Source organism: Sus scrofa, chromosome 2 (assembly GCF_000003025.6).
Source record: "Sus scrofa isolate TJ Tabasco breed Duroc chromosome 2, Sscrofa11.1, whole genome shotgun sequence".
Taxonomy (NCBI): Eukaryota; Metazoa; Chordata; class Mammalia; order Artiodactyla; family Suidae; genus Sus; species Sus scrofa.
This window is the reverse complement of record NC_010444.4, coordinates 60,702,339-60,726,736: the sequence shown is the minus strand read 5'-3', so window position 1 is coordinate 60,726,736 and position 24,398 is coordinate 60,702,339. Positions and strand designations below refer to the sequence as shown.

Below are 24,398 nucleotides of genomic sequence, written 5' to 3'. Positions count from 1 at the left end.
GAATTTGAGGGAAGTCACAATTTAACTCTGTTAACATTGGACAAAAGGCCCTCTGGGCAAAGCACATGGGACGTGGAGGGTCTTAGGTCACAGCAAACCCTAGACACAGAAGTTCAATCTGGATTGTGAGGGTGAAAATTCTGAGAAGTGCCACAACTCAAGATCCATCATCAGGAATTTCCAGGTGGCTCAGTGGGTTGAGGATCCTGGGTGGTGGCTGCTGCAGCGCAGGTTCGATCCCTGGCCCGAGGAACTTCCACATGCCGTGGGCAGGGCCAAAAAATTCATTGACGCAGATGTTAGGAACGACAGAGTCCCTACACCAGGGGCTGAGAGCCATCTATTGAGGGAGCCCCAGCTGCAGGGGACACAGCACTCCCACCTGGGACAGCATCATAGAAGTCACAGTGGCCCTTATAATCCTTAGGACAGCAAAGCCCTTGCTGAGTCCAGTACTTACTGTCTTCGAAGGTTCTAGACCCTACCCCCCACCGCCACTCACAAGTCCAATATTCTGTATAGGGTTTCCTGAAGCCAGGTCACTGGCCAGGAGCGTGATTGAGCCCAAACTGATTCCAAATGGGGCCTGGGGTCTGTGGACAGTCCTGGGAGGCTCATCCTCAGGACACCGCCCCACCCCACCCCAGTTTGCGTGCACATGCACACACATGCACACGTGGGCGCGCGCACGCGTGCACACACACATGCTCCCCCCATGATTGCCGATGGAAACTCTCACTGCTCTGTTCAGGCCACAAGAAGTTAGATACTTTATGAACATTGAAAAGCACCAAAAAAAGCGCCTCATTAACGAGCAGAAGGAGGGCAGCAAGAAAGAAATAGAAGCTGAAGAAGGCTGGAAGATAGCCAGCCTGGCCTGCAGGGCAAAACCGCCCCACCCCCAGCCCCTCATCCCCCTGGGGGCCCCCTGTGCTTACCTCTGAGGCTGGGCCCACCTCCAGGAGCGCAGCCACCACGTAGGCAGTCAGAGGGACTGTGCCGTGGATCCCACCCTGCAAAAGGACTCACGGGCCTCACCCCGAGCCAGAGGGGACAGATCCTCTCCCCGACCAGCCCAGACCACACTGAGGAGCAGGCAGGGCCAGGTCAAGGCCCCTGGAGGCCCGAGGGGCTTCTGACCTGGATGTCCTTATTCAGAATCCTGCCCACTGCCGGGAAGGAGCCATCTGCCTGCTGCTGCTGAACAATCCAGCCCTTGGCATCTGCCAGCTCCTGAGGGTCAATGAAGACGAAGCTTCGTGCCTGGGCGAAGGACTTCAGAACAAAGGCTGTGAGCCTGAAACAGGATGAGGTGGGGGCTGGCAGAGCTACAGACTGGGGAGGCACAAACAGAGTCACCTCTCATTGCCCCCACCCCTGGGGACTGTGGCATGCTCTCCACATCACCCAAGACCCTGCTTCCTTATCTGTTAGACAAGAAGGTCTGGCCTGGCCTCACAGGGCTGTTGTGAGCACTTGATGGAAGTGTATGGGCGCCCAGCAGGACCCAGTGATGGAGCCCAGCCTCCCTGTCTGCTCCCTCCCACCCAGGAAGAACCCAGGTCTGCTCCTTGCTGGGCACTCAAGGCCTTTTTGTGAGCTGATCCAGTCCTATCCCCCACCCAACCCCTCACCACGTACAGACCTTCTTTGTTGCCCCTCCATAACCACTCCCCAAGAGATCCCCAGTCTTGAGATCCCAAGTGAATCAGAAACCAGGTACCTTGGATGCTTGGGCTCCTCTGTAACCCTAGCCAGCCAGTTATAGGCATTCCAGTCCCCAGGCCTGCAAATGGCTTTTGAATGGGTCCATGAGGTGATGCTAGAAGAAGCTGCAGCCATTTTGCAACCATGAGGAGAGCAACCACTGTGCTGAAGTCCACAGGGACCAAGGCAAAGACCCAGAGACCCTAATGAATTGTGGGATGGCCAAACTGGCCAATCCTGGAGCTTCCCCAGCTCTGTGGTGTGAGCTGATGTTCAGAATTGCTTTTAAACCAGTTTTCTATTGCTTGCAGCTGAAAACACCCAACCAACCCACTAGCTTTAGTTATTCCATACAGGCCCTGGATGCACCATGTGCCGACCTCCCTTCTTTACAGGATGAAGTCCTACCTGTCTCTCAATGTTCAGCCCAGGGGTCTCTCCCCACAGGAAGCCTCCCACATGCCCCCCACTCTGGGCTGCCTCTGGACCAACCAGCAGCCCTACCTGTGTCAGTGTTGTCTATCTGTGACTGTGCAGCCTGTTCCTTGTCCATGCCATCCCCGAGTCCAACTATGCACAGTGGGCATGGTGCACCCTGAGTGAAAGGCACTGGGACGGGGGGAATGAGCAATGAATAAACAATGAATTCAGGAGAATCACTGGATAGAAACTAAGGAGCCGAGAGGGATGAACAGTTGACAAGGAAATGGCCCAACTCAGGATGAAAGACTAATCCCCCTTCCTCAAAATCAAGTGATTCACAACCCTACACCCATCAGGATCAACAACAAAAACAATGACAGAAAACAACAAGTGTTGGTGAGGATGTGGAGAAATTAGAACTTTTGTGCACCACTGAGAACTTTTGTGCACCACTGGTGGAAATGTACAATGGTGCAGCCACTGTGGAAAACAATATGGCAGTTCCTAGAAAGTTAAACACAGAATTATGAAATCCAGCAATTCCACTTCTGGGTATGTGCAACCAAGAGAAATGAAAGCAGGGTCTCAAGGAAATGAAAGCATTAGTGTGAGTAATGCTGCTTATGTTTGTAGCCGCATTACTCAAAAGAGCCAAACCATGGAAGCAACCCCATGTCCACTGACACAAATGGACAAGCAAAATGTGGTATATAGGTACAATGGAGTATTATTCAGCCCTGAAGAGGAAAGAAATTCTGCAAAATGCTACAACACGAATGAACCTCAAGGATATTATGCTAAGTGGAGTAAGCCAGTCACAAAATGACAGATACTGTATGATTCCACTTAAATGAAGCACTTAGAGTCGTCAGAATCATAAAGAATAGAGACAGAAAGTAGGATGGCGGTTACCAGCAGCTGGGGGAGGGGAGAATGGGGAGTTAGTGTTCACCGGAGTTTCAGATTTATAAGACAAAAAGAGCTATGTGGCAGGATGGTGGTGATGGCTGCATAAAAAGATGAACTTATTTAATACCACTGAACTGTACACTTAAAAAGGATTACATGGTAAATTTTATGTTATGTGCATTCTAACACATTTTTTTTTTTGGTCTTTTTGCCTTTGAGGGCTGCTCCCTCGGCATATGGAGGTTCCCAGGCTAGAGGTCTAATTGGAGCTGTAGCCACCGGCCTATGCCAGAGCCACAGCAACGCGGGATCTGAGCCGTGTCTGCAACCTACACCACAGCTCACGGCAACTCGGGATCCTTAACCCACTGAGCAAGGCCAGGGATCGAACCCGCAACCTCATGGTTCCTAGTCAGATTCGTTAACCACTGCGTGACCACGGGAACTCCATGTGCATTCTAACACAATTTTAAGAGAAAAAAAGAAAATCAAATAGCTCCGTGCTCTGTTTATGTGAACTGCTAAAACCTGAATTATTGACTTTATAATATACCCAAAGCCCATGAGTCAGCCCATCCTGGCCACTTTCCCTCCCAGACACCTCCCATGCATTCCTCTACCCCAATGGCCCTTGCATCCACCAGGCCACCCCATGGCTCCCGTCCCTGGCCCACCCCAGCATGGTGACCTGCTCTGGAGGAAAATTCCAAACACTGTGTGTACCAGTGGGACATGGGGCAAAGATGGAGCTCAGCTGCCCCTGTGCTGGCAATTGTGGAATTCCTGTAATCCACTGCACTCTTCTCTTTACTTTTCCGTGTGTGTGTGTGTGTGTGTGTGTGTGTGTGTGTGTGTGTGTGTGTTGTTCTTCTTCTCTTCCTCTTCTTCTTTTAAATGAAGTACAGTTTATTTACAATGTTGTGCCAATTTCTGCTGAACAGCAAAGTGACCCAGTCACATACATATATCCATTCCCTTTCTTGTATTATCTTCCATCATGGTCTCTCCCAAGAGACTGGATAGAGTTCTCTGTGCTGTACAGCAGGACCTCATTGCTTATCCATTCTCAATGTCATAGTTTGCATCTACTAACCCCAAACTCCCAGTCCATCCCACTCCCTCTACTTTTCCACTTCTTTATTTTTTTGTCTTTTTCTAGGGCTGCACCCATGGCACGTGGAGGTTCCCAGGCTAGGGGTCTACACCAGAGCCACAGCAACGTGGGATCCAGCTGCATATGCAAGCTACACTACAGTTCACGGCAATGCTGGATCCTTAACCCACTGAGCAAGGCCAGGGATTGAACTTGCAACCTCATGGTTCCTAGTCGGATTCATTAGCCACTGAGCCATAATGGGAACGGCTACTTTTCCGCTTTTAAAACACAAAAGGATTAAACAAACTGTGGTCCATCCATATAATTGAATATATTACTCAGCAATAAAAAGAAAAGAACTATCAAGCCACGGTGTGACATGGGGGAAATTTAAATGCACATTACTAAGTGAAAGAAGCAATCAGAAAAGGCTGCGAGCTATCTGATTCCACCTCGATGGCATTCTGGAAAAGACAAAATTATGGAGACAGTAAAAGGATCAGTGGTTGCCAGGGGGTGGGGGCAGGTGGGGACGAATAGGCAGAGCACAGGGGATTTTTAGGGCAATGGAACTATTCTGTATGATACCGTTAACGGTGGATATGTGACAATGTACACTTGTCCAAACCCACAGACAATGCAACACAAAGAATGAACCCTAATGTAAACTATGGAGCTCAGTTAATAGTAACATAGCAATAGTGGTCCATCAATTATAACAAATGACCTCTGTTAAATGCAAGATGTTAACAGGAGGGAAAACTCCATGTATCAGGGAGAGGGGGTGTATGGGAACTTTAGCTACTTAATTTTTCTATGAACCTAAAACTATTCTAGAAAAATAAAGCCTATTAATTAAACATACACACACAGCCCACCGTGACTCAGATTACAGCCATGCTTTGCCCCAAGTCCTCCTGCTTCATCTGGAATAAAATCTAAACTCCTCCTATCAGGTCACTCTCCTCCTCGCCTGTGCCGTTCCAGCCACATTGGTCTCCTGTGACTCAAACGCCTAAAGCTCAGTTCTGCCTCAGGGCCTCTGCACAGGCCATTCCTTCTGCTTGGAATCTTCTCCCCTGGGATTTTCACACGGCTCCTCCCTTACCTCCTCAGGGGACCTCCTCAGAGGGACCTTTCCGACCACCCCATATAACCACGTGCCTCATCACACCCTATCCATGTCTTCATAGACATGAGAAATTATATACTTGATGTAGTAGCTTTAAAATATATGCACATATATTTAAAAATGCCTTGCTATTTTTCCTTTCAAGCAGTAGAACCCAATTCCTTCCTTCTTGAGTATAGGCTATACACAGTGACTTGCTCTAAAGGATAGAATGTGGTGGAGGCAGACAGCCTGACTTGGGAAACTAGATGATAAAAGGCAGGTGGAATCCTCATTGCTTTCTTCTTGGACTGGTCACACTCCTGGAGCAGTCAGCTGCCATGTTGTAAAGGACACTCAAGCAGCCATGTGAAAGACCCAACTTGGAAACAAATGCTCCAGCCCCAGTCAAGCCTTCCTATGAAGATAGCCCCAGCCAACACTCTGACTGTAACTTTGGGAGTGATCCTAGCCAGAAATGCCTGCTAAGCTGTTCCTGAACCCCTGACCTGCAGAATTAAGATAATAAATGCTGCTTGTTTTAAATGGCTCTGTTTGGGGGAGGGGGGCACTTGTTACAGAGCAGCAGGCATCAGTAGATAACTATTACATCTTGTACAGGGTCTCTCTCTTCGACAGTGAGCTCCTGGAAGCAGGGACCATGCCTTTATTGTTCCCTCAAGCCCAAGAACAGAGCCTGGCGCATAGTAGACACATGTTGAATGAATGAATGAATGAATGAATGAATGTACATTAGATGTAAAGGAACCCATCCATAACAGATCCTGAGTTTTAAGGCTATCGAGTTAGAGCCTGGACTTTCCAGCCAACTATTTCAAGAAAGGCACTAAAAAGTATCCATCCTAAGGGGAACCCAGCATTATAGTGAGTATGCCCGTGCCCTTATCCCATTGCACCCTGGATCCCAGTCCTGAGAGAGATATGTGGTGAGATAACAGGCTCAGAGAAGGTGAGCATCCGGTTTAAGGCTACACAGCTCACCCAAGCGAGATAGAGTCTGGGTTTTCCCAGCTCCAGAGTGGACACTGTTGCCGCTGTTCTGTGCTTCCTGTAGCTTTGTCCCACAGGGAGGTTTCGCAAGGCCAAGGGGGAGGTGGGAAATGTGCTGGATGTCACGTTTCCACAACCGTGGTAGAACTGGTCTTTCCTTGCTCACAGTGTGTAGGTGTGCACATACACACTGTGGGAGGGTGTACAAAAGGTCACGGCTCACTATTTCTGACTGGCAGGGGCCTCAGGGAGCTGCCAGGATTTGGCCAGCTTTTGGAGAATGACTCAGTGGCTTTGGCCATCCCTGCAGGCAGTTGGGGGCCTTTTTTTGCTAGGCCACAACTGGCCTTGCGTCATGGGCTGTCAGCAAAGCAGGGCCCTGGGACCAGAACTGGGGCAGATGATGAGCTGCTGGGGACAGGGGTGGTGGTGGGGGCTGAGCACGTCACCAAAGCTGGGCCCCTCTGGAGCCAAGCCAGTGACACTATGGTGTGTGGGCTCAGCCAGGCATGTCCCTGTCCCCGCCCTTGGAAGTGCTGCTATGCAGCGGACACTGTCAATTTAAGAACTGGGCACTTCCCATGCCCACAGCTGCTGCAGGCGCCATCAAGATGTTGCTCTGAGAAGGAGGTCCCACAAGGGACAGGAGCTGGGGGTGCCCAAGTTCCTCAGTAAGCCCCAAAGTAAACAAGGCCAAGCCCTAATGATGCCAAGAGCTGCCACGGTCCAAGGATCCCAGGGAACAAGATGCGGCCAGGTTCTCCCTGCCCTGATTGACCCCAAAAGCCAGAGGGAGCCACTCACAAGGCAAATGGGACCCCAGGATGCTCCTCCTGCACCCCCAACCTAGCCTCGAGGTAGTGGTCTGGCCTCTCCCAGCCCATCCCCTACTGCTCAAGGTCACCCCATTCTTGGATCAGAGAGCTCTGAGGATACCCAGAGCACCCAGGACCCAAGGGGGCGGGAGAGCAAGGGTTAGGTTCCTGGGCACTGTGGCAACAACAGCAGAAGGAGTAATAGTAACTGTTGCCACCAGCTCCACCACAGCAGGGCCAGGTAGAGTCCCACATCCAAACCTCTAAAGCCCAGGAGCAAGGACTGCAGCCATCTCCATTCCCATACAGGCTCCTCGTTACTCTGGGGCTCAGGCCCAGGTGACCTGGCTATACCGTGCTGGACGTGAGGCTGTGGGTTCCAGTGGGAGAAGCTCAACAGCTGTGTCTGGGGTGATGGAGACTCACCACATGCTCCCCGATGCGTCCCGCTCCCCAAATGCACTATAGGAGCCGTCCTGGTGCTTGTAGTCAACTGTCGCTGGTAGCCTGAAGGGCAAGCACAGGGGACAGCACCCTAGTGAAGGGCTGGCCTGCCAACATTCTACCCTGGGATTCCTAAACAATGCCACACCCCCATCGGGGGGGGGGTCCTAAAACTGCCCCACACCCACATCTTGGGTCCTTGAAACTGCCCCACACCCACATCTAGAGTCCTTGAAACCGCCTCCCCACACACTTAGGGACCCTAAAACTGCCTCTCACTCACATCTGGGGTCCTCGAAACTGCCCCATACCCACAGCTGGAGTTCCTTGAAACTGCTCTATACCCACACCTGGAGTGATTGAAACCTCTACTTCTCTTGTTTCCTGACATTGCCCCTTTGTGACTCCCGGACACACGCTGGTCCTCTGTCATGCCTGGGTGGTGGTGGTGGTGGTGGGGGTCAGTGAAATGCACCACCACCAGCCAGGGCCCTCTGCCACCTGAGGTCTGTGGCGGGGGGCAGGTTGTTGGTCCACCGCTGGAGCCAGGGCTTGGCGTGCTCGGAGCACAGAAGGTGCCAGAGGGGCTGGAGCAGGGGAGCAAGGCGGGGGATGAGAAGGAAGGAGGGCAGGGGGGCTACTAGGGCCTCTAAAGCCGGGCCATGTGCTTGGTCTTAGTGTGGGGGCAGCAGGGAGTGTGGGGAGTGAGGGAAGCATGGGGTGGGGTGTGAGGGGATGTATGTTGTGGGTGGATTATAGGGTCCAGAGAGAAAGCAGAGGAACTGGGGAGGCAGGGACTGTCCAGGGGACTGTCCATGACCATGGGCTTGGACCAGGTAAGGGTGATGGGGGGGCGCTCTGCGGTGTAAGCACAGCTGCCTTGGTGGACAAGATGTGACGGAAAGAATGAACGATCCAGAGGTGCCAAGGTAAGTGGCCTGCCCCACTGGGAGGACGGAGCTGTGCCCACGGAGGTGGGGAGAGAGGCGAGAGCTCTGAACTGGGTGGACGGTGTCCCCCCAAATTCACCTCCACCTGGAACCTCAAAATGTGATCTTATTGGGAGGGAGGTTCTTGGCAGATGGAATTATGTTCCTGGATTGGGCTGGGCCCTAAATCCAACGACTGATGCCCTTCAAGGGAACCACAGACATGGGGGTCTTGTGAAGATGGAGGCGGAGAGCATGGTGATGCATCCACAAGCCAAGGAACCCCCAGAGCCACCAGAATTCCGCCAAGACAGAGGCCTGGGACATCTGCTCCCCCAGAGCCTCCAGGAGGAATCAATCCTGTTGATTTCAGACCTCAGGCCTCCAGAACTGCAAAGGAGTGATGTCTCATTGTTCTAAGCCACCCAGTTTGTGGTATTTTGCTATGGCAGCCCCAGGACACTAACACCAGCAAATCTGGCAGAAAACATTGACTGGGGGCTTGTTGAGTCTGAAATGCCCATTAGTCAATGGGCATAGGGTCTGGCTCTCTGAGGCAGGATGGGGTGGGGGTGGGGCTGGGTGAGAAGGGTCAGGGGGCCGCTCACCACTAGGGGTCACCACACTCTGGGTGGCATTCAAGGGCTGGGCAGGGAGCAGTCCACTGAGGTGCTCCTGGCCCCCAGAATCCAGTGCTCACCGAGCTCCCAGGCCCTCACAACCTGAGCCCCACCCCCTCCATCACAGATCAAGCATCCTTGGGCTTTCTGTGGCCAGCCCTCCTGAAGCCAGACTTTCAGCCTATGGCAATTCCTGACTTCTCTTTCCATCTGAGAGCTGTACATTCCTCAGCATAAGTGTTCTCTTTTTCTCATCCATGAGGACAGGGGGTTCTAGATCTCTATGACTGCTTTTGGAGCATAGTCACTGTAGGAACCATAAGAGGCCAGGAGGCAGGGACCCCAGACTGGCTTAGGAACTGAGATTTTCTTTTTCTTTTTTTGGCTGCCCCACAGCACATGGAGTTCCTGGGCCAGGGATCAGATCCAAGCTGTAGTTGCGACTTAAGCCGATGCTGTGACAACACAGGATCCTTAACCCACTATGCCGGGCTGGGATAGGAACCTGAGTCCTCATGTTCCCAAGATGCTGCCAATCTCATTGCACCACAGCAGGAACTCTGAAACTGAGATTTTCTTTTCCTTTTTTTTTTTTTTTTTTTGTCTTTTTAGGGCCACACCCAAGGCATATATGTAAGTTCCCAGGCTAGGAGTCTAATCAGAGCTGCAGCTGCCAGCCTACACCACAGCCACAACAACTCAGGATCTAAGGTGCATCTGTGACCTACGCCACAGCTCATAGCCATGCCAGATCCTTAACCCACTGAGCGGGGCCTGGGATCAAACCTGTGCCCTCATGGATACCAGTTGGGTTCATTACCCCTGAGCCACAATGGGAACTCCCTGTAACTGAGATTTTCTTATGCCTCAGTTTCCCCATCTGATAGGAGCTGGCATCATCTGAGCAGCACTGTGGCCCTTTTTGAAGGCAGAAATTTCTAAGGTTGTGGCCATGGGTTCTCACCTCCTTTTGGCTGGATTTAGTGCCCCTGGCTGCCCCTCATGCCCCAATCCAGGGGGCTGGGGTCTGAGAATCCCCATCACTTGCCTCCATGAGGTCTTGGGCCTCTTCACTCCCCAAAGTTTCACTTTGCTCATCTGGGAAGTGAGGACCATTAGTGTGGGTGCTGCTGGGTGGGCAGTGTGGGTGGATGTCAGCTTCAGAGCTGGGCCCAGCCTCCTCCATGCTTCCCAGGCTAGAAGAAGAGCCCCAGGCTCTTGGGATCAACTGACTGAACTTCCTTGTTACAAAGGCAGGAAACCAGGGTCCTGAGAAAAGCAGGACACAGAGTGGGAATCCGTGACAGAGGTGAGGTCCTCACCTCCAGCCTCCCTCCCCTCCCTGTGGGGCCTAGAGGTACAGAGAGGGTGAGCTATTGGCACCCAGAGCCCTGCCCTCCCACACCCAGGGCTGTTCCCTACTCTAAGGACCTGATTCTTGGCCATGGAAGATGTTCAGTGCTGCACTATTTAGAGGGGAAAAAAAAAAAAAAAAAAAAAAAAGAAGTTCCCAAATGGCTCAGTGGATTAAGGATCCAGCATTGTAATTGCTGTGGCTCTGGTTACAGCTGTAGTGTGAGTTCAATCCCTGGCCTTGGAATTTCCACATGCCATGGGAGTGGCCAAAAAAAAAAGAAGAAAGAAAAAAAAAAAAAAACCTGGGAATTAACCCCAATATATCCAAGAGGAGGGTTCAGTATGTTGTGCCCCATAAATGCATGTGATGGACAAATACCGTAGCCTTGAAAGGGATTTTGAATTGAATACATGCTGAGACCCAGTGATTTCACCCCCACAGAAGAATGGACACGTTTTCACTGAGTACTCGAACAGGACGGTGAATGGCAGCACCATTCTAAAAGCCCTGAACTGGAGTTCCCATCGTGGCGCAGTGGTTAACAAATCCGACTAGGAACCACGAGGTTGTGAGTTCGATTCCTGCCCTTGCTCAGTGGGTTAAGGATCCAGCGTTGCCGTGAGCTGTGGTGTAGGTCGCAGACATGGCTTGGATCCTTCTTTGCTGTGGCTCTGGCATAGGTCTGTGGCTACAGCTCTGATTAGACCCCTGGCCTGGGAACCTCCATATGCCGTGGGAGCGGCCCAAAAAATGGCAAAAAGGCAAAAATAAATAAATAAATAAATAAAAAATAAATAAAAGCCCTGAACTGCCAACTGCTCTAACACCCGCCATCAGACCCGCTGACTGTGGTCCCTCCACACAGCAATGGAGAGGAAGAGACCACAGCTTCTCACAGCGCCAAATCTTATGCACACAGTGCGGGGTGGGGGCTCGCCAGAGGAAGCCACGTTATAACACACCAAGAGTAGGAGCTCCCACTGTGGCGCAACAGGATCGGCAGTGTCTTGGGAGTGCTGAGACACGAGTTTGATCCCCAGCCCTGCAGCAGAGTGGGTTAAGGATCTGGCATTGCCGCAGCTGCGGCTTATTTGGAGGCTGCGGCTCAGATCTGATCCCTGGCCTGGGAACTCTATATGCTGAGGGACAGCCAAAAAAAAAGACACCAGGAGTAGCAAAGCTAATCTGTGCTTCCGGAAGACAGAAGAGTAAACCCAGGGCCAGCACTATCAAGGAGCTTATAGGGATTTTTTTTTTCTTTTCCAAATGTTTTTTTATAATGCTATTATATTGTTCTTGTTGTTCCAAAAAAAAAAAAAAATCTACATTTGAAGGTTCTGCTGCGGTGCAATGGGATCAGTGGTGGTCTCTGGAGCGCTGGGAAGCAGGTTCGATCTCTGACCCTCGGCACAGTGGGTTAAGGATCCAGCATTGCTGTAGCTGCAGAGTAGGTCACAACTCCGGCTCAGTTAGGATCTGATCCCCGGCCCAGGAACTCCATATGCCGCAGGGCAGCCAAAAAAGAAAATACATACATATGTTGAAATTTTTTAGAAATCTACATATTGAAAGATCCTGTTCCTCTTCTGATGGCTGATGACTGACATTCACAGCATTTTCCTAACAGGTGGGGCTGCCAGGCTCCTGCTGACAGGGACCAGATTAGGCCACCCAGAGTGGCCTCTTTCACCCACCTTCTTCCCCATCCAGCACACTTGGCATGGGGGCCAAGGCCGCCTGTCTCTCCACACCCTCCACACAGGCAGGTCTCCCCAGTACCTTGTACCAGATAATCAGTGGTCTCCCTTTCCACTTCAGGGCTAAGCTGTCGTGTTTTCTGAAGATATTTCAGGACAAAGACGTTGGGTGCAAAGTGGATCATGTTTTGCTCTCCGCAGCCAAAGGGCAGCCGCAGGAGGTTGCTGAGATGGTTCAGAGTTGGCCCCATGACATCTCCTGGTGGAAAGGAAAAGAAGAATGGGCTGGGAGTTGGCCTAGCTGTCCTAGGCACAGCTTTCCTCAGAGGGAGCCCACCTATGACCTAAAACGAGTCACCCACCCTCCAACTGCCAGTGCTGCTCTTTGAGACTAGTCTGCACCCTTGTCCACTCAGCCTGCTTGGTCTCCTGGCTTTGGTGAAGTCTGATGGCCCTATCCTACATGCCTCTCTCTATGTTCTTTAGTTCTAACTCAGGTGTTTTTCTCTGTCTTTTCATTAAGTTAAAGCTTTTTCCTTTTCGGCCTTTTTTTTTAGCTGCGCTTAGGGCTTGTGGAATTTTCCAGGGCAGGGATTGAACCTGCACCACAGCAACAACCCAGGCTACCACAGTGACAATGCCAGATCCTTAACCTGCTGCACCACAAGGGAACTCCCTTTTTGGCTTTTTAAACAGATGCAATTAGGGCTATACATTTCCCTCTTAGTACAATGTTGGCTGCATCCCATAACTGTTAAGCTATCAATCCAGCCATATAGTTTTCCATTCTAAATATTTTTTCTAACTTCCAATATGAAATGTGATTTTCTCCTTAACCATGAGAATTTAGATTTTTTCTCAATTTAATAGAAACTACGAAAGATCAAAACTGATAATCTACTACTGTACACATCTTGGCCTGCCCCACAGCTCAGGTCAATCCCTCAAGAGGAAGAAAGGCTGGTCTTTCTAAATCCTGCAAGAGAGGCCTGTCCTGTCCCACACATCTGAGCTAAGTGTAAGGTCCTGAGTTTTAAGCATGACAATAGTACAAAGAGGTTTTGTTATCATGGCCATCCAGGCAGCCTGGACCTAAAATGAATTTTTAATAAGTCTTCATACATGTGTGGTAGTATTGATACTTTTTTTTAAAGTTCTTTTTTTTTTTTCTTCCCTCTTATTGTACTCTCAACCCTTCAGTACTGTGTCTTCCTCTCCCTGGCCTCTCTGCCCTAAATGCTGCTGATGGGCTCCAGAATCCCCACCATCTCGTTTGTACTTTCTTTCCTTCCTTGACTTTCCCCCCTGGCCCAGTGAGGCTGCCACTGCACCTGCAACCTCCTCCTGTGGGTTTTCCTTCCTGGCTACATTCTTGTCACTCACCTCCTCTGGGTTTTCCAGTTTCTCCTCTACCCTTCCATTCCACTGTGCTAAAGCCAGACTGGCATACAGGTCCCTGCCTTCACCTCCTCTCCATCCCTGTCCATCTGCATTCTCCCCTATACCCCTCATCTCCATCTGGGCCACTCCACTCCCAAGGCCCCATTTGACTTGATCTTATGTCTTGGATTATAAGCTCCAACATCCTCTGACCTGGTTGCAATCCACCAACCTGCCCAGGACCCAAAGCTTCCATCCTCTGATGTCAGAGCAACCCAAGACTCCCTCATTCAGATCTGCCTCCACCTGGCCTCTCCCCTTCTCCCTGCCTTTCCAATCCCCAGTACTAGAAGGATCACACCCACTTTCCACTCCCATGCCCTGGCTATGGGAGACAATCCACAGCCCAAGAGACCCCTGGCCGCAGCCTCTTACCCCAGCTCAAAAAATGCTCTAAATGCTTGACTCTCTCACCTGAACCCCTAGGGACCATGCCCTTCCATCTGGCCTTGCAACCTTCTTATACATCCCCCAGATCTGCTGCCTTCATAGAGTTCATCACCCAACCCTCAGGGTCACCCCATGTGGGCAAAGACCTCTCTCCTCAGCCAGACTTGGAGCCCCTGAAGGGCAAGTTTGAGGTCATCTCTAAGTCTGGGCCCAGCACCCAGATCAGAGAAGGAACTAGCTGCTTGGAGGCGCTGGGAGCACAGGTCCCCAGAAAAGCCAGGAGAAGACTGAGTCCAGAGTGAATACTTGCCCTTGGCCTGGCTCTTGTCCCTGCCTTCCCCAAGTTCAGCTACAGGGCAGACGCACCTATGATGGAGGCAGCCGCACGCTCGGACCCGGGGATGGCGCTGTGCGGGACCCCCAGGGTGAAGGCTTCACTGTAGCTCTCATCCATCTCCATCTTCCTCCAGATGCGGAACTCGCCCATAGAACCCCAGCCAGTGGAGAAACCGATGAACTGGACCTCTGGTGGCCTTGGGATGGTCCAGGCCATGATGACAGACTCATTGGACGGCTCTGGACCATGGCCAACCTGGAAAAAGAGGCCAAGGCTCTGCTGGGGGCTGGCAGAAAGCATGAAGCTGTGCTCAGGCATGGTCTGAGGCTTTGGCCATGCTCATGGGGTTCTTGGGGGGGGGCGGTCAGAGGTGAGAGAAACTAGAGAACATATTGTCCACTAAACACCCAACAGAGACACAAGTGCGGCATCTGCAGGTTCCAAAGTCACTGGGCTCTGTGGAACCTCTGGATCTTTGCACATGCAGCTCCCTCCACTTTGGTTTGCCTGGCAAATTCATATTCATACTTCAAAACCCCACTTGGCTATGTCCCTCCTCTAGAAGCTGTGTCAGCTGGTTCTTTTCTATGTCTCCTTTGCTTTGCCCAGAAAGAGCCCACAGTCCCCATTTTACCTCTTCATACCCACTTTCTTTCCCCTGGACAGCTCGCCACCCTTCCATTCCCAGATCCCTGGGCACTTCCTCTGCCATGGCCTTTTTTTTTTTTTTTTTTTCCCTTTTTAGGGCCTGCCACTTTTTTTTTCTTTTTCTGGCCTAACCCATGACATATGGAAGTTTCCAGGCTAGGGGGCGAATCAGAGCTGCAGTTGCCAGCCTACATCACAGCCACAGCAATGTGGGAACTGAGCCACAGCTGCGACCTACACCACAGCTCATGGCAATACTGGATTCTTAACCCACTGAGCGAGGCCAGGGATTGAACCTGCATCCTCACAGATATTAGTCTGGTTCTTAACCACTAAGCCACAACAGCAACTTCTCTCACCACTTTTTCATAGTAAGAAACTCCAGGCAGGCTGTAGCAACATGAGGGCTGTCCTGTGTTTTCCCCCTCTCCCTTTCATTCCCATCACATACAGTAGGAAGCAATTCATGCCAAAAGACCAGGGGGTTCCTGTTGCCACCCTGTGCAAGCCCAACCGTGCCTGGATGAGCCCGCTGTGCCAGCTGATCCAGAATGTTCTGAATTCGTCCCAGGAGAGGATCTTGGCCGTGGGTGTGCTGGCCACAGGCTCGCCCATCTTGCTGGTGGAGATCCAGGACCTGGTGTTCTGGTGCCCTCCCAGAACGATCTCGATCATGCCCGCCGTGTCGTGGGGCCCTGGGGACAAGGCCACACGGGCGTCGTTGTGAGCTCGCACGGCCATGTCAAAACGGGTGAGGCGCAGGGGCCGCTGCACATACTGGAACTCATATTTGTTGGGCGTGGAAATGTGGACTCTCTCTGGATGGAGGGAAGGGGAAGGGGTGTTGAGGGGGCACTGGAGGTACTCCGCGCCTCCCCCTGCGTGTGCCCAGAGCTGAGCATCAGGACCTCAGGGGACCAGTCTCACTGTGGCTCCATACACAGCTATGGGAAGCACGACTTAATGCAGCATGGCTTAATGACCGCTTTGCCAATAGCATGCAAAAGATGAAATGCTCACAGGGAAAAATCCTGCAAAAGAGGTTCAAGACCCATACACAGAAACTGCAAAATGCTGCTGAAGCTAAAGACCCATACCAATGGAGAGCTAGCCCATGTTCATGGGTCAGACGATAATATTGCAAAGATGTTCATTATTCTCCAAACTGACCTAGAGATACCACACAACCCCAATCAAAATCCCAGCAGGGTGTTGTGAAGACATTGCAAAGCTGATTCCAGAATGTATATGGAACTCAAAGGATCTAGACGAGCCAAAACAACTTGGATAAATAAGAACCAAGTTGAAAGACTCACACCATCTGACATGGAGACTTACTCTAAGGCTACAGCAATCGCAAGAGCATAGCACTGCTGTCAACATAGACACATGCTCAATGGAACAGAAGAGGAAGTCCAGGAATGGACCCACACATAGGAGCAACTGATTTTCAATAAGGTGCAAAGGCAATTCAATAGCAAAAGGAAAGCCTTTTCAACAAATGATGCCAGAACAATTGGGTCTCCAGATGCAGAAAAAGGAACTCTGCTCCATACTTGTATGGGCCCTAAGAATTAACTTGAAATGGATCATAACCATTTTTAATACATGTGCTGCCGAAGCGAGCATGGGCCATAACCATTTTTAAATGTAAAACTTAAAACTATAAAAATCTGAGAAGAGAACATCAGGTCTGTCAAAGATTTCTTTGATACAACAACAAAAAATAATCCATAAAAGAAAAAAATGATAAGCTGGGCTTCATTAAAATGAAAAACTTCTCCTCTTTAAAAGACACTATTGGAGTTCCCACCGTGTCACAATGGGATCAGTGGTGGCTTGGGAGCACTGGGACAGGTTCCATCCCCAGCCGGGCACAGTGGGTTAAGGATCCAGCACTGCCGTAGCTGTGGCTTAGTTGCAACTGCAGCTCAGATCTGACCCTTGGCCCATATGCCAAGATGGGGTGGGCCAAAATGAAAATAGATAGATAGACAGACAGAATAAAAGAGAATGAAAAGATAAGCCAGAGACTGGAAGAAATAGCTTTGCAAGGCATTTATCTGATAAAGGACTTGTATCCAGAGTATATTTTTTAAAACTCTCAAAACTCACTGCAAATAAACTTACTCAATATTTAAAAGGTTAAAAGATCTGAACCAATTCAGATATATTAATAGCAAATAAGCATATGAAAGATGTCCAATATGATTAGTCATGATGGAAATGCAAATTAAAACCACAATAAGATACCACCTATTATAATGGCTAAAATTAAACAGACAATACTAAGTGTTGGTAACAATGGGGCAGAACTGACTCTCATCCAGTGCTGGTGGGAATGCAAAATGGGACTACCACTTTGGCAAACAGGTTGACAGTTTCTTAAAAAAAAACACATACCTACTCTATGAGTTAGTTGTTCCACTCTAACAAGGAAAACACATTCCCCATATGGAGACTTGTGCATGAATGTTCACAGCAGCTTTATTTGAAACAGCCCAAAATGGAAATAACTTGAATGTCCATCAACAGGTGAATGGATAGACAAAGTGTGACACATCTGCCCAGTGGAATCTTAGCCTTAAAATGACTGAATTATTGATATACACAACACGGTTGAATCAAAATTATGCTTCTTGAAAGAAGCCAGACAAAAAGAACGTTCTGTATGATTCCATTTATATAAAATTCTAGAAAGTGCAAAGTAAGCTGTAGAGACAGAAAGCAGATCAGTGGTTCCCTAGTGACAAGAGTGGACAGGGGTGAGGGATTTCAAGGGACATGACTTGGGATTAATGGAAATCGCCATTATCTTCATTGTGGTGATGGCTTCACAGATGTACACATATGCCCACATTCATCAAACTACACTCAAAATATGTCCAATTTAATGTATTTCAATTACACCTCAATAAATGTCTTAAAAACATTACTGACTTTACTTTGATTACAAATATATTCAGCTTTAAGTGTGGCTTATGATATAAAAATACAAACAACATATCGATGCCCAATAATGCTTCAATATGTTCCATAATGATCAAATCATGGGGCAGTCATTTGATGGGGCATACTGAAGCTGTTTTGAAATGCTGTTTATAAAGACCTTATGATTACAAGGAGAAGTACTAAGGATGTGTTAAATGAAAAAGGCAAGATAGAGTATTACATAGCTCATGAGCCAGAAGTATGCCAAAACAATAATCAATCTTACAAAAGCAAATACAGCTAAATGTCAAAAGAGGTCATCTTTGGATGTGAACCAGAGGAGATAGTTTTCTTTCTATCTTTCCAAATTGTCTCTAATACATAGATAGTGCTTTTTCCTTTCCCAATTTTATTATTATTATTATTATTTTTGCTTTTTAGGGTCTCACCCGCAGTATACGGACGTTCCCAGGCTAAGGGTCGAATCGGAGCTACAGCTGCTGACCTATACCACAGCCACAGCAATGTTAGTTAGACCTAAGCTGCATCTGCAAACTACACCACAGCTCACGGCAACGCCGATCCTTAACCCGCTGAGCGAGGCCAGGGATCGAACCCGCAACCTCATGGTTCCTAGTCAGATTTGTTTCCGCTGCACCATGATGAGAATTCCCTTTCCCAATTGAAAAAACCGTGGTAAAATACACATAAAATTTACCATCTTACCCTTTTTAAGTGCATAGTTCAGTAGCATTAAATACATTCACATTGCGCAAACATCACCACATTCATCTCGAGAACTCTTTTCTTCATCTTGTAAAACTGATGCCCTACGCCCATTGAACAATAAATCCCCACTCCCTGGCCCAGCCCCTGACAATCACCATTCTACTTTCTGTCTCTATAAATTTGACTGCTCTAGGGGGCTCATTTAAGTGGTGGAATCATAGGGGATTTGTACACATGCATTGCTTTTCAAACATGTTTTTAATTTAAACTTTACTGAGATAGTTATAGATGCACATGTAACTCTAAGAAATAACACAGAGAAATCTGTGTACTCTTGACCCAGTTTCCCCAATGGTAATATTTTGCAAAATTCTAGTACCAGGACACTGTCACTGTTACAATGTGCTGACTGCATTTAGATTTCCCCAATTTTGTTTGTATGGGATCCCTCTTGTTGTCCTTTTATCACCAGACCACACCCTCCAGCAACCACTCTAAAATTCTGTCATTTCAAGAATCATTCATGTACCATTTTTGGACTGATTTTTTTTCATTTCATTCCCCTCATCCAAGTAGTTGCAGATATCAAGAGTTTTCTCCTTTTTAATCTCTGGATGGTATTCAAAGATATGGATGGACCGCAATTGTTGAACCATCCACTCACTGAAGGACATCTAGACTGTTTCAAGTTTGGGGTTATTGTAAATAAAGCTCTCTGAACGTTTGTATACAAATTTTTGTGTAAATGCTACTTCTTCATTTCTCTGGGATAAATATCTAAGAGTGTAACTGCTGGGTGTACATTGGTGGCATGGTTTTGGTTTTGTTTTGTTTTTGTGGGTTTTTTTTTTTTTTTTTTTGTCTTTTGTCTTTTTAGGGCTGCACTCACGGCATATGGAGGTTCCCAGGCTAGGGGTCGAATCGAAGCTACAGCTGCCAGCCTACGCCACCGCCACAGCAATGCCAGACCTGAGCCGCATCTGTGACCTACACCACAGCTCATGGCAATGCCGCATCCTTAACCCACTGACAGAGGCCAGGGATTGAACCCGCAACCTCATAGTTCCAAGTTGGATTCATTTCTGCTGCACCACGATGGGAACTCCCTTGTCTTTGTTTTTTTTTAAAGAAACCAGCAGACTGTTTTAAGGAACCACCACCAGCAGCTGTGCCACTTCACTTTCCCACCAGCAGCGTACAAGAGGTCCAGGTTCTCCCTCCACAGCTTGATTATCTATTGCTGTGTCACTACTTTTTATTTTTATCATTCTGATAGGCGGGTACTGATAACTCACTGCATTTCAATTTGCATTTCTCTCTTGGTTAACAATATTGAGCCCCTTTTCCCATGCTTATTTGCCACCTATACAATTTCTTTGGTGAACTCTTCATTTCTTTCACCCATTTTCTAATTGGACTGTTTGTTTCATTTATGGTTGAATTTTGAGAGCTCTTTATATATTCTAGATACTAGTCCTTTGTCAGATCTGGGTTTGAAACTATTTTCCTCCAGTCAGTAGTGTGGATGTCTTCCCCTTAACAGCATCTTTCACAGAGCAAACATTTCTCTCTCTCTCTCTCTCTTTTTTTTTTTTTTTCTAGTGGCCACACCCACAGCATATGGAAGTTTCTGGGCCAGGAACTGAATCCAAGCTGCAGCTGTGACCTAGGCTGCAGCTGCAGCAACAATGGATCCTTTAACCCACTATGCCGGGCTGGGAATTGAACCTCACCTCTGCAGCTACACAGGAACTCCATTTCTCATTTTTTTCTTTTTTCTTTTTACGGCTGCACCTGCAGCATATGGAAGTTCTCGGGCTAGGGGTCAAATTAGAGCTGCAGCTGCAGGCCTATGGCACAGTCACAGCCACACCTCATCCAAGCCACATCTGCACTTTATGCCTCAGCTTGCAGCAAGGCCAGATCCTTAATCCACTGAGGGAGGCCAGGGATTGAACCTGTATCCTCACAGACACCATGTCAGGTTCTTAACTCACTGAGCCCCAATAGGGAACTCCTCCATTTCTCATTTGGATGAGGCCCATTCATTGATGTTCCCTTTTATACTTCATGCTTTTGGAATCATATCTAAGAATTCTTTACCTAGCCCCAGACCCAAAGGTTTCTCCCATATTTTTTTCTCCTAAAGATGTATGGTTTTACATGTAAGTTCATGCTCCGTTTCGAGTTAATTCTTATATAAGGTGTGATCTTTAGGTCAGATTTTATATTTTTGCCAATGACCTCCAGTTGCTCATAGCATCATTTGTTGTTCATCCTCCACTGAACTGCCTATACACCATTGTCAAAAATCCTTGGAGCATATACATGATGTATTGCTATTTACTGAAAAAGAAACGGGGGATGTCAAGAGGCGGCCCATGTCCAGAGTGTGCTGTGGTCAGGGGACCCATTGGGCTGAATGCCTTGAGAACAGGGAGGTGGTACAACCGGGGGATTGGCATCCCCAGAGGACTCCATCTGAGATCCTCAGCTCTGCCTCTTGGCATAGCCTGACAAGTGACTGCCCAGTGCCAGCCCCAGCCCACCTTCCAAGCTGGAGGGCTCCTTGCAGATGGGCTGGATGGGGTAGGGGGCAGACCCTCCCACTGGCAGCTCAGGCTCACTGCCTGACCCCACCAAGGTAGAGATGTGGATGGGCCATTCTGCCCAATGGGCACTCTCTGTACCCACTTCCTGTCACGGGTCATACTGTCAATTTCAAGGGATCAAGGTGGACAGATTCTAAATCTCATACTTTTCAGAACCCACCTTAATTTCCCACATCTTCCCCTGCTGCCCCTGGTTCTGGGTCACCCTCATTCCCTCATTTTTCCCCTGATGTGCTAAGACCTCCCATCCTCAGACCTGGGCTCTTCACCTGGGGCTCCAAGGGCAGCCCTACCCATGACTGAAGTCTCTTTCCTCATTGGCACCTGCAGTTTACCACTGTATGTGCTCACTTCCTGCATGACAGATGCCCGGTCCTCGCTCTGACTTACAGTTGTCCCCAGCTGGGACATTTCAGTGCTTCATTGCTATGTCTCTACCCCAACCCCCCTAGGAGGGCAGGTGTCCATCCAGCAGCAGGAGAGCTGCAACAGAGCGGGGGTAAGGGCCAAAGTCCTCAGCAGAGTGGGCACAGGGACTCACCATTGGGACAGAAGAAAGCACTGTAGGTATACGATCGAGGGGCTCCTTCAGGCTGAAACAGAGAAACGAGAAGAACTGAGTGCCGGGGGGCAGTCGGAAGAGAGGTGGCTGCCCTCTCACAGCAGCAACTCTTAGCCCAGATCCTGCAGGGTGATGCCACAACCACAGGTGCACAGAGATGGACCATGTTAACCTACCTCCTGCAGCCAGATGGGGAAACCAAGGCTCACTCCCCTCCCTGGGTTCTAGTCTAACAAACTCATGAATTGCTACTAAGTATATCATGCTTCCCACATCCCTACTCTGCCCTCCAGGGAACCCCTTCCTCCCAGCTCCCAGCCCGGCTTCTCTCTCTGGGCAGGGAACACTATGACACAAAGGCTGCTGGGATTTGAAACCCCCATCCAACATCCAAGAGCACTGAGAAAGGGGAACCCGGTCTGCCAAGGACCAGACCAGGTCTCCATCCCTCTGTCCAACACATCCCATCAGACATCAGAGGCATGTCTTCTGTCCGTCATGTTCCTGCTTCTGCTCCCTCCAGGATGTCCCCCAAATAGTAGACAGCAGCTGTCTTACTCTCTTGAAAGGGGGCACCTGGAATTTAACCTGATATGCCTTGTGGGGTTTCATTTGACTGGAATGGCCCCTGTGGGGCTCTTGCTTTTCCAGACCCCTTTTAGCAGCATGAGACTGGTGCACCAGGGCCATCTGTCCTGAGGTCAGACCTCAAAAGGGTTAATGCTAGACCACTGCAGCCAGGCAGCCTCCTGGGGTCCCAGCTTCTCCCACTGTGATGGTTCATTTTATCTGTCAACTCCAGGGAGCCACGAGATGCCCAGATATCTGGCCAAATGTTACTTCTGGATGTGCCTGTGAGGGCACTTCCTGAAGGAGTCAGCATCTGAATTGATGGACGGTAAGGCAGAGGGCCCTCCCTTCCGCGGGTGGGTTCCCTCCAGGCCACTGAAGGTCCAAATAAAAGGCAGAGGAAGGATGAATCCTCTCTCCTGGAATGCTTGAGCTGGGGCATCCATCATCTCTGCCCTCGATGTTCTTGGTTTTCAGGCTTTTAAACATTTTTTTTTTTTTTGGTCTTTTTGCCATTCCTAGGGCCACACTCACAGCATATGGAGGTTCCCAGGCTAGGAGTCGAATCGGAGCTGTAGCCACCAGCCTACAAAAGAGCCACAGCAACTCGGGATCCAGTCGAGTCTGCAACCTACACCACAGCTCACGGGAATGCCAGATCCTTAACCCAAGGAGCAAGGCTAGGGACTAAACCTGCATCCTCATGGATACTGGTCAGATTCTTTTTTTTTTTTTTGTCTTTTTGCCATTTATTGGGCCGCTCTCGCGGCATATGGCGTTCCCAAGCTAGGGGTCTAATTGGAGCTGTAGCCCCCTGCCTACGCCAAAGCCACAGCAACTCAGGGTCCGAGCCGCATCTACAATCTACACCACAGCTCACAGGAACACCGGATCCTTAACCCACGGAGCAAGGGCAGGGACCGAACCGGCAACCTCATGGTTCCTAGTCGGATTAACCACTGTGCCACGACGGGAACTCCTGGTCAGATTCCTAACCACTGAACCACAACAGCAACTCTACTCGGTCCTCTGTTGATGCTGCAAAATGGGTTCATCCATCCCAGGTCTGCACGGGAGAGTCCAGGAAGCACCTGTCCAGATCACATCCACTTCCTGCTCTCAACTCAGGGCCCCGCCTGGGGGGCCAGCATGAGGGTCCCACTTCACCTACACAAGTCACAATCTGACACCACCACTGAGCACCTCATTGGCAAAGCTTTAGTTGGTGCTGAGAGGCCAAGCACATCCTTTTGGATGACACTGAGCTGTCTACCAGCTGGATTGTCACCTTACACCCAGCAGGCCTGACATGGAGCCCACATGCTATTTGCTTAGCCACAGGCTCCAGGGTGAGCCCCAAGGTTTTGCTTGGGCCTCAGCAACCCCCTCACCAATCTACCTGCTCAGGTCCTTGCCGGAAAAAGTGTTGAGTCACTGGATAGGGTCTGGCCTTCGTAAACCCATAATGGCTCTTGATAGCTATATGATCATAAAAATGATTCATAACCTAGATGTCTATCAGTGGATGAAGGGATAAACAAAATGTGGTCCTTGGAGTTCCCTAGTGGCTCAGTGGGTTAAGGACCCCACATTGCTACTGCTGTGGCTTGGGACACTGCTGTGGCGTGAGTTCAATCACTGGCCCAGGAATTTCTGCATGCTGCAGGTGCAGCCACAAAAAAAAAAATTTTTTTTCTTTTTTGGCCACTCCATGGCATATGGAAGTTCCTGGGGCCAGAGATCAGATCAGAGCTGCAGCTGTGAGTTATGTGACCTATGCCACAGCTGTGGCACCACGGGATCCTTAGCCGGGCCAGGGACCGAACCTGCATCCCAGTAATGCAGAGACGCTGATGATCCTGTTGCACCACAAGAGAACTCCCCCCAAAATTTAAAAAAATAAATAAATGGACCTTAAAAACCTCATGCTGAGTGAAAAGAGCCAGATGCAAAAGGCCACATACTGTATGATTCCATTTATACGAAATGTTCAGAACAGGTGAATCCTCAGAGATAGGATCCAAGTCCCTTGGCTCTGGCTGACCATCCAGGGTCTCTGG

General features: G+C 49.4%; 1 protein-coding gene across 1 annotated transcript in view; it reads right to left on the bottom strand.

Annotated features, from left to right (window-relative positions):
• Positions 1–24,398, bottom strand: part of CPAMD8 (C3 and PZP like, alpha-2-macroglobulin domain containing 8) — a 106,096-nt gene that overhangs the window by 15,384 nt on the left and 66,314 nt on the right. The window contains 8 exon segments of the mRNA XM_021085095.1: positions 939–1,013; positions 1,141–1,297; positions 7,499–7,562; positions 7,565–7,579; positions 12,202–12,378; positions 14,316–14,541; positions 15,454–15,752; positions 21,748–21,799. Of these exon segments, the coding sequence (XP_020940754.1) occupies positions 939–1,013; positions 1,141–1,297; positions 7,499–7,562; positions 7,565–7,579; positions 12,202–12,378; positions 14,316–14,541; positions 15,454–15,752; positions 21,748–21,799 (1,065 nt within the window).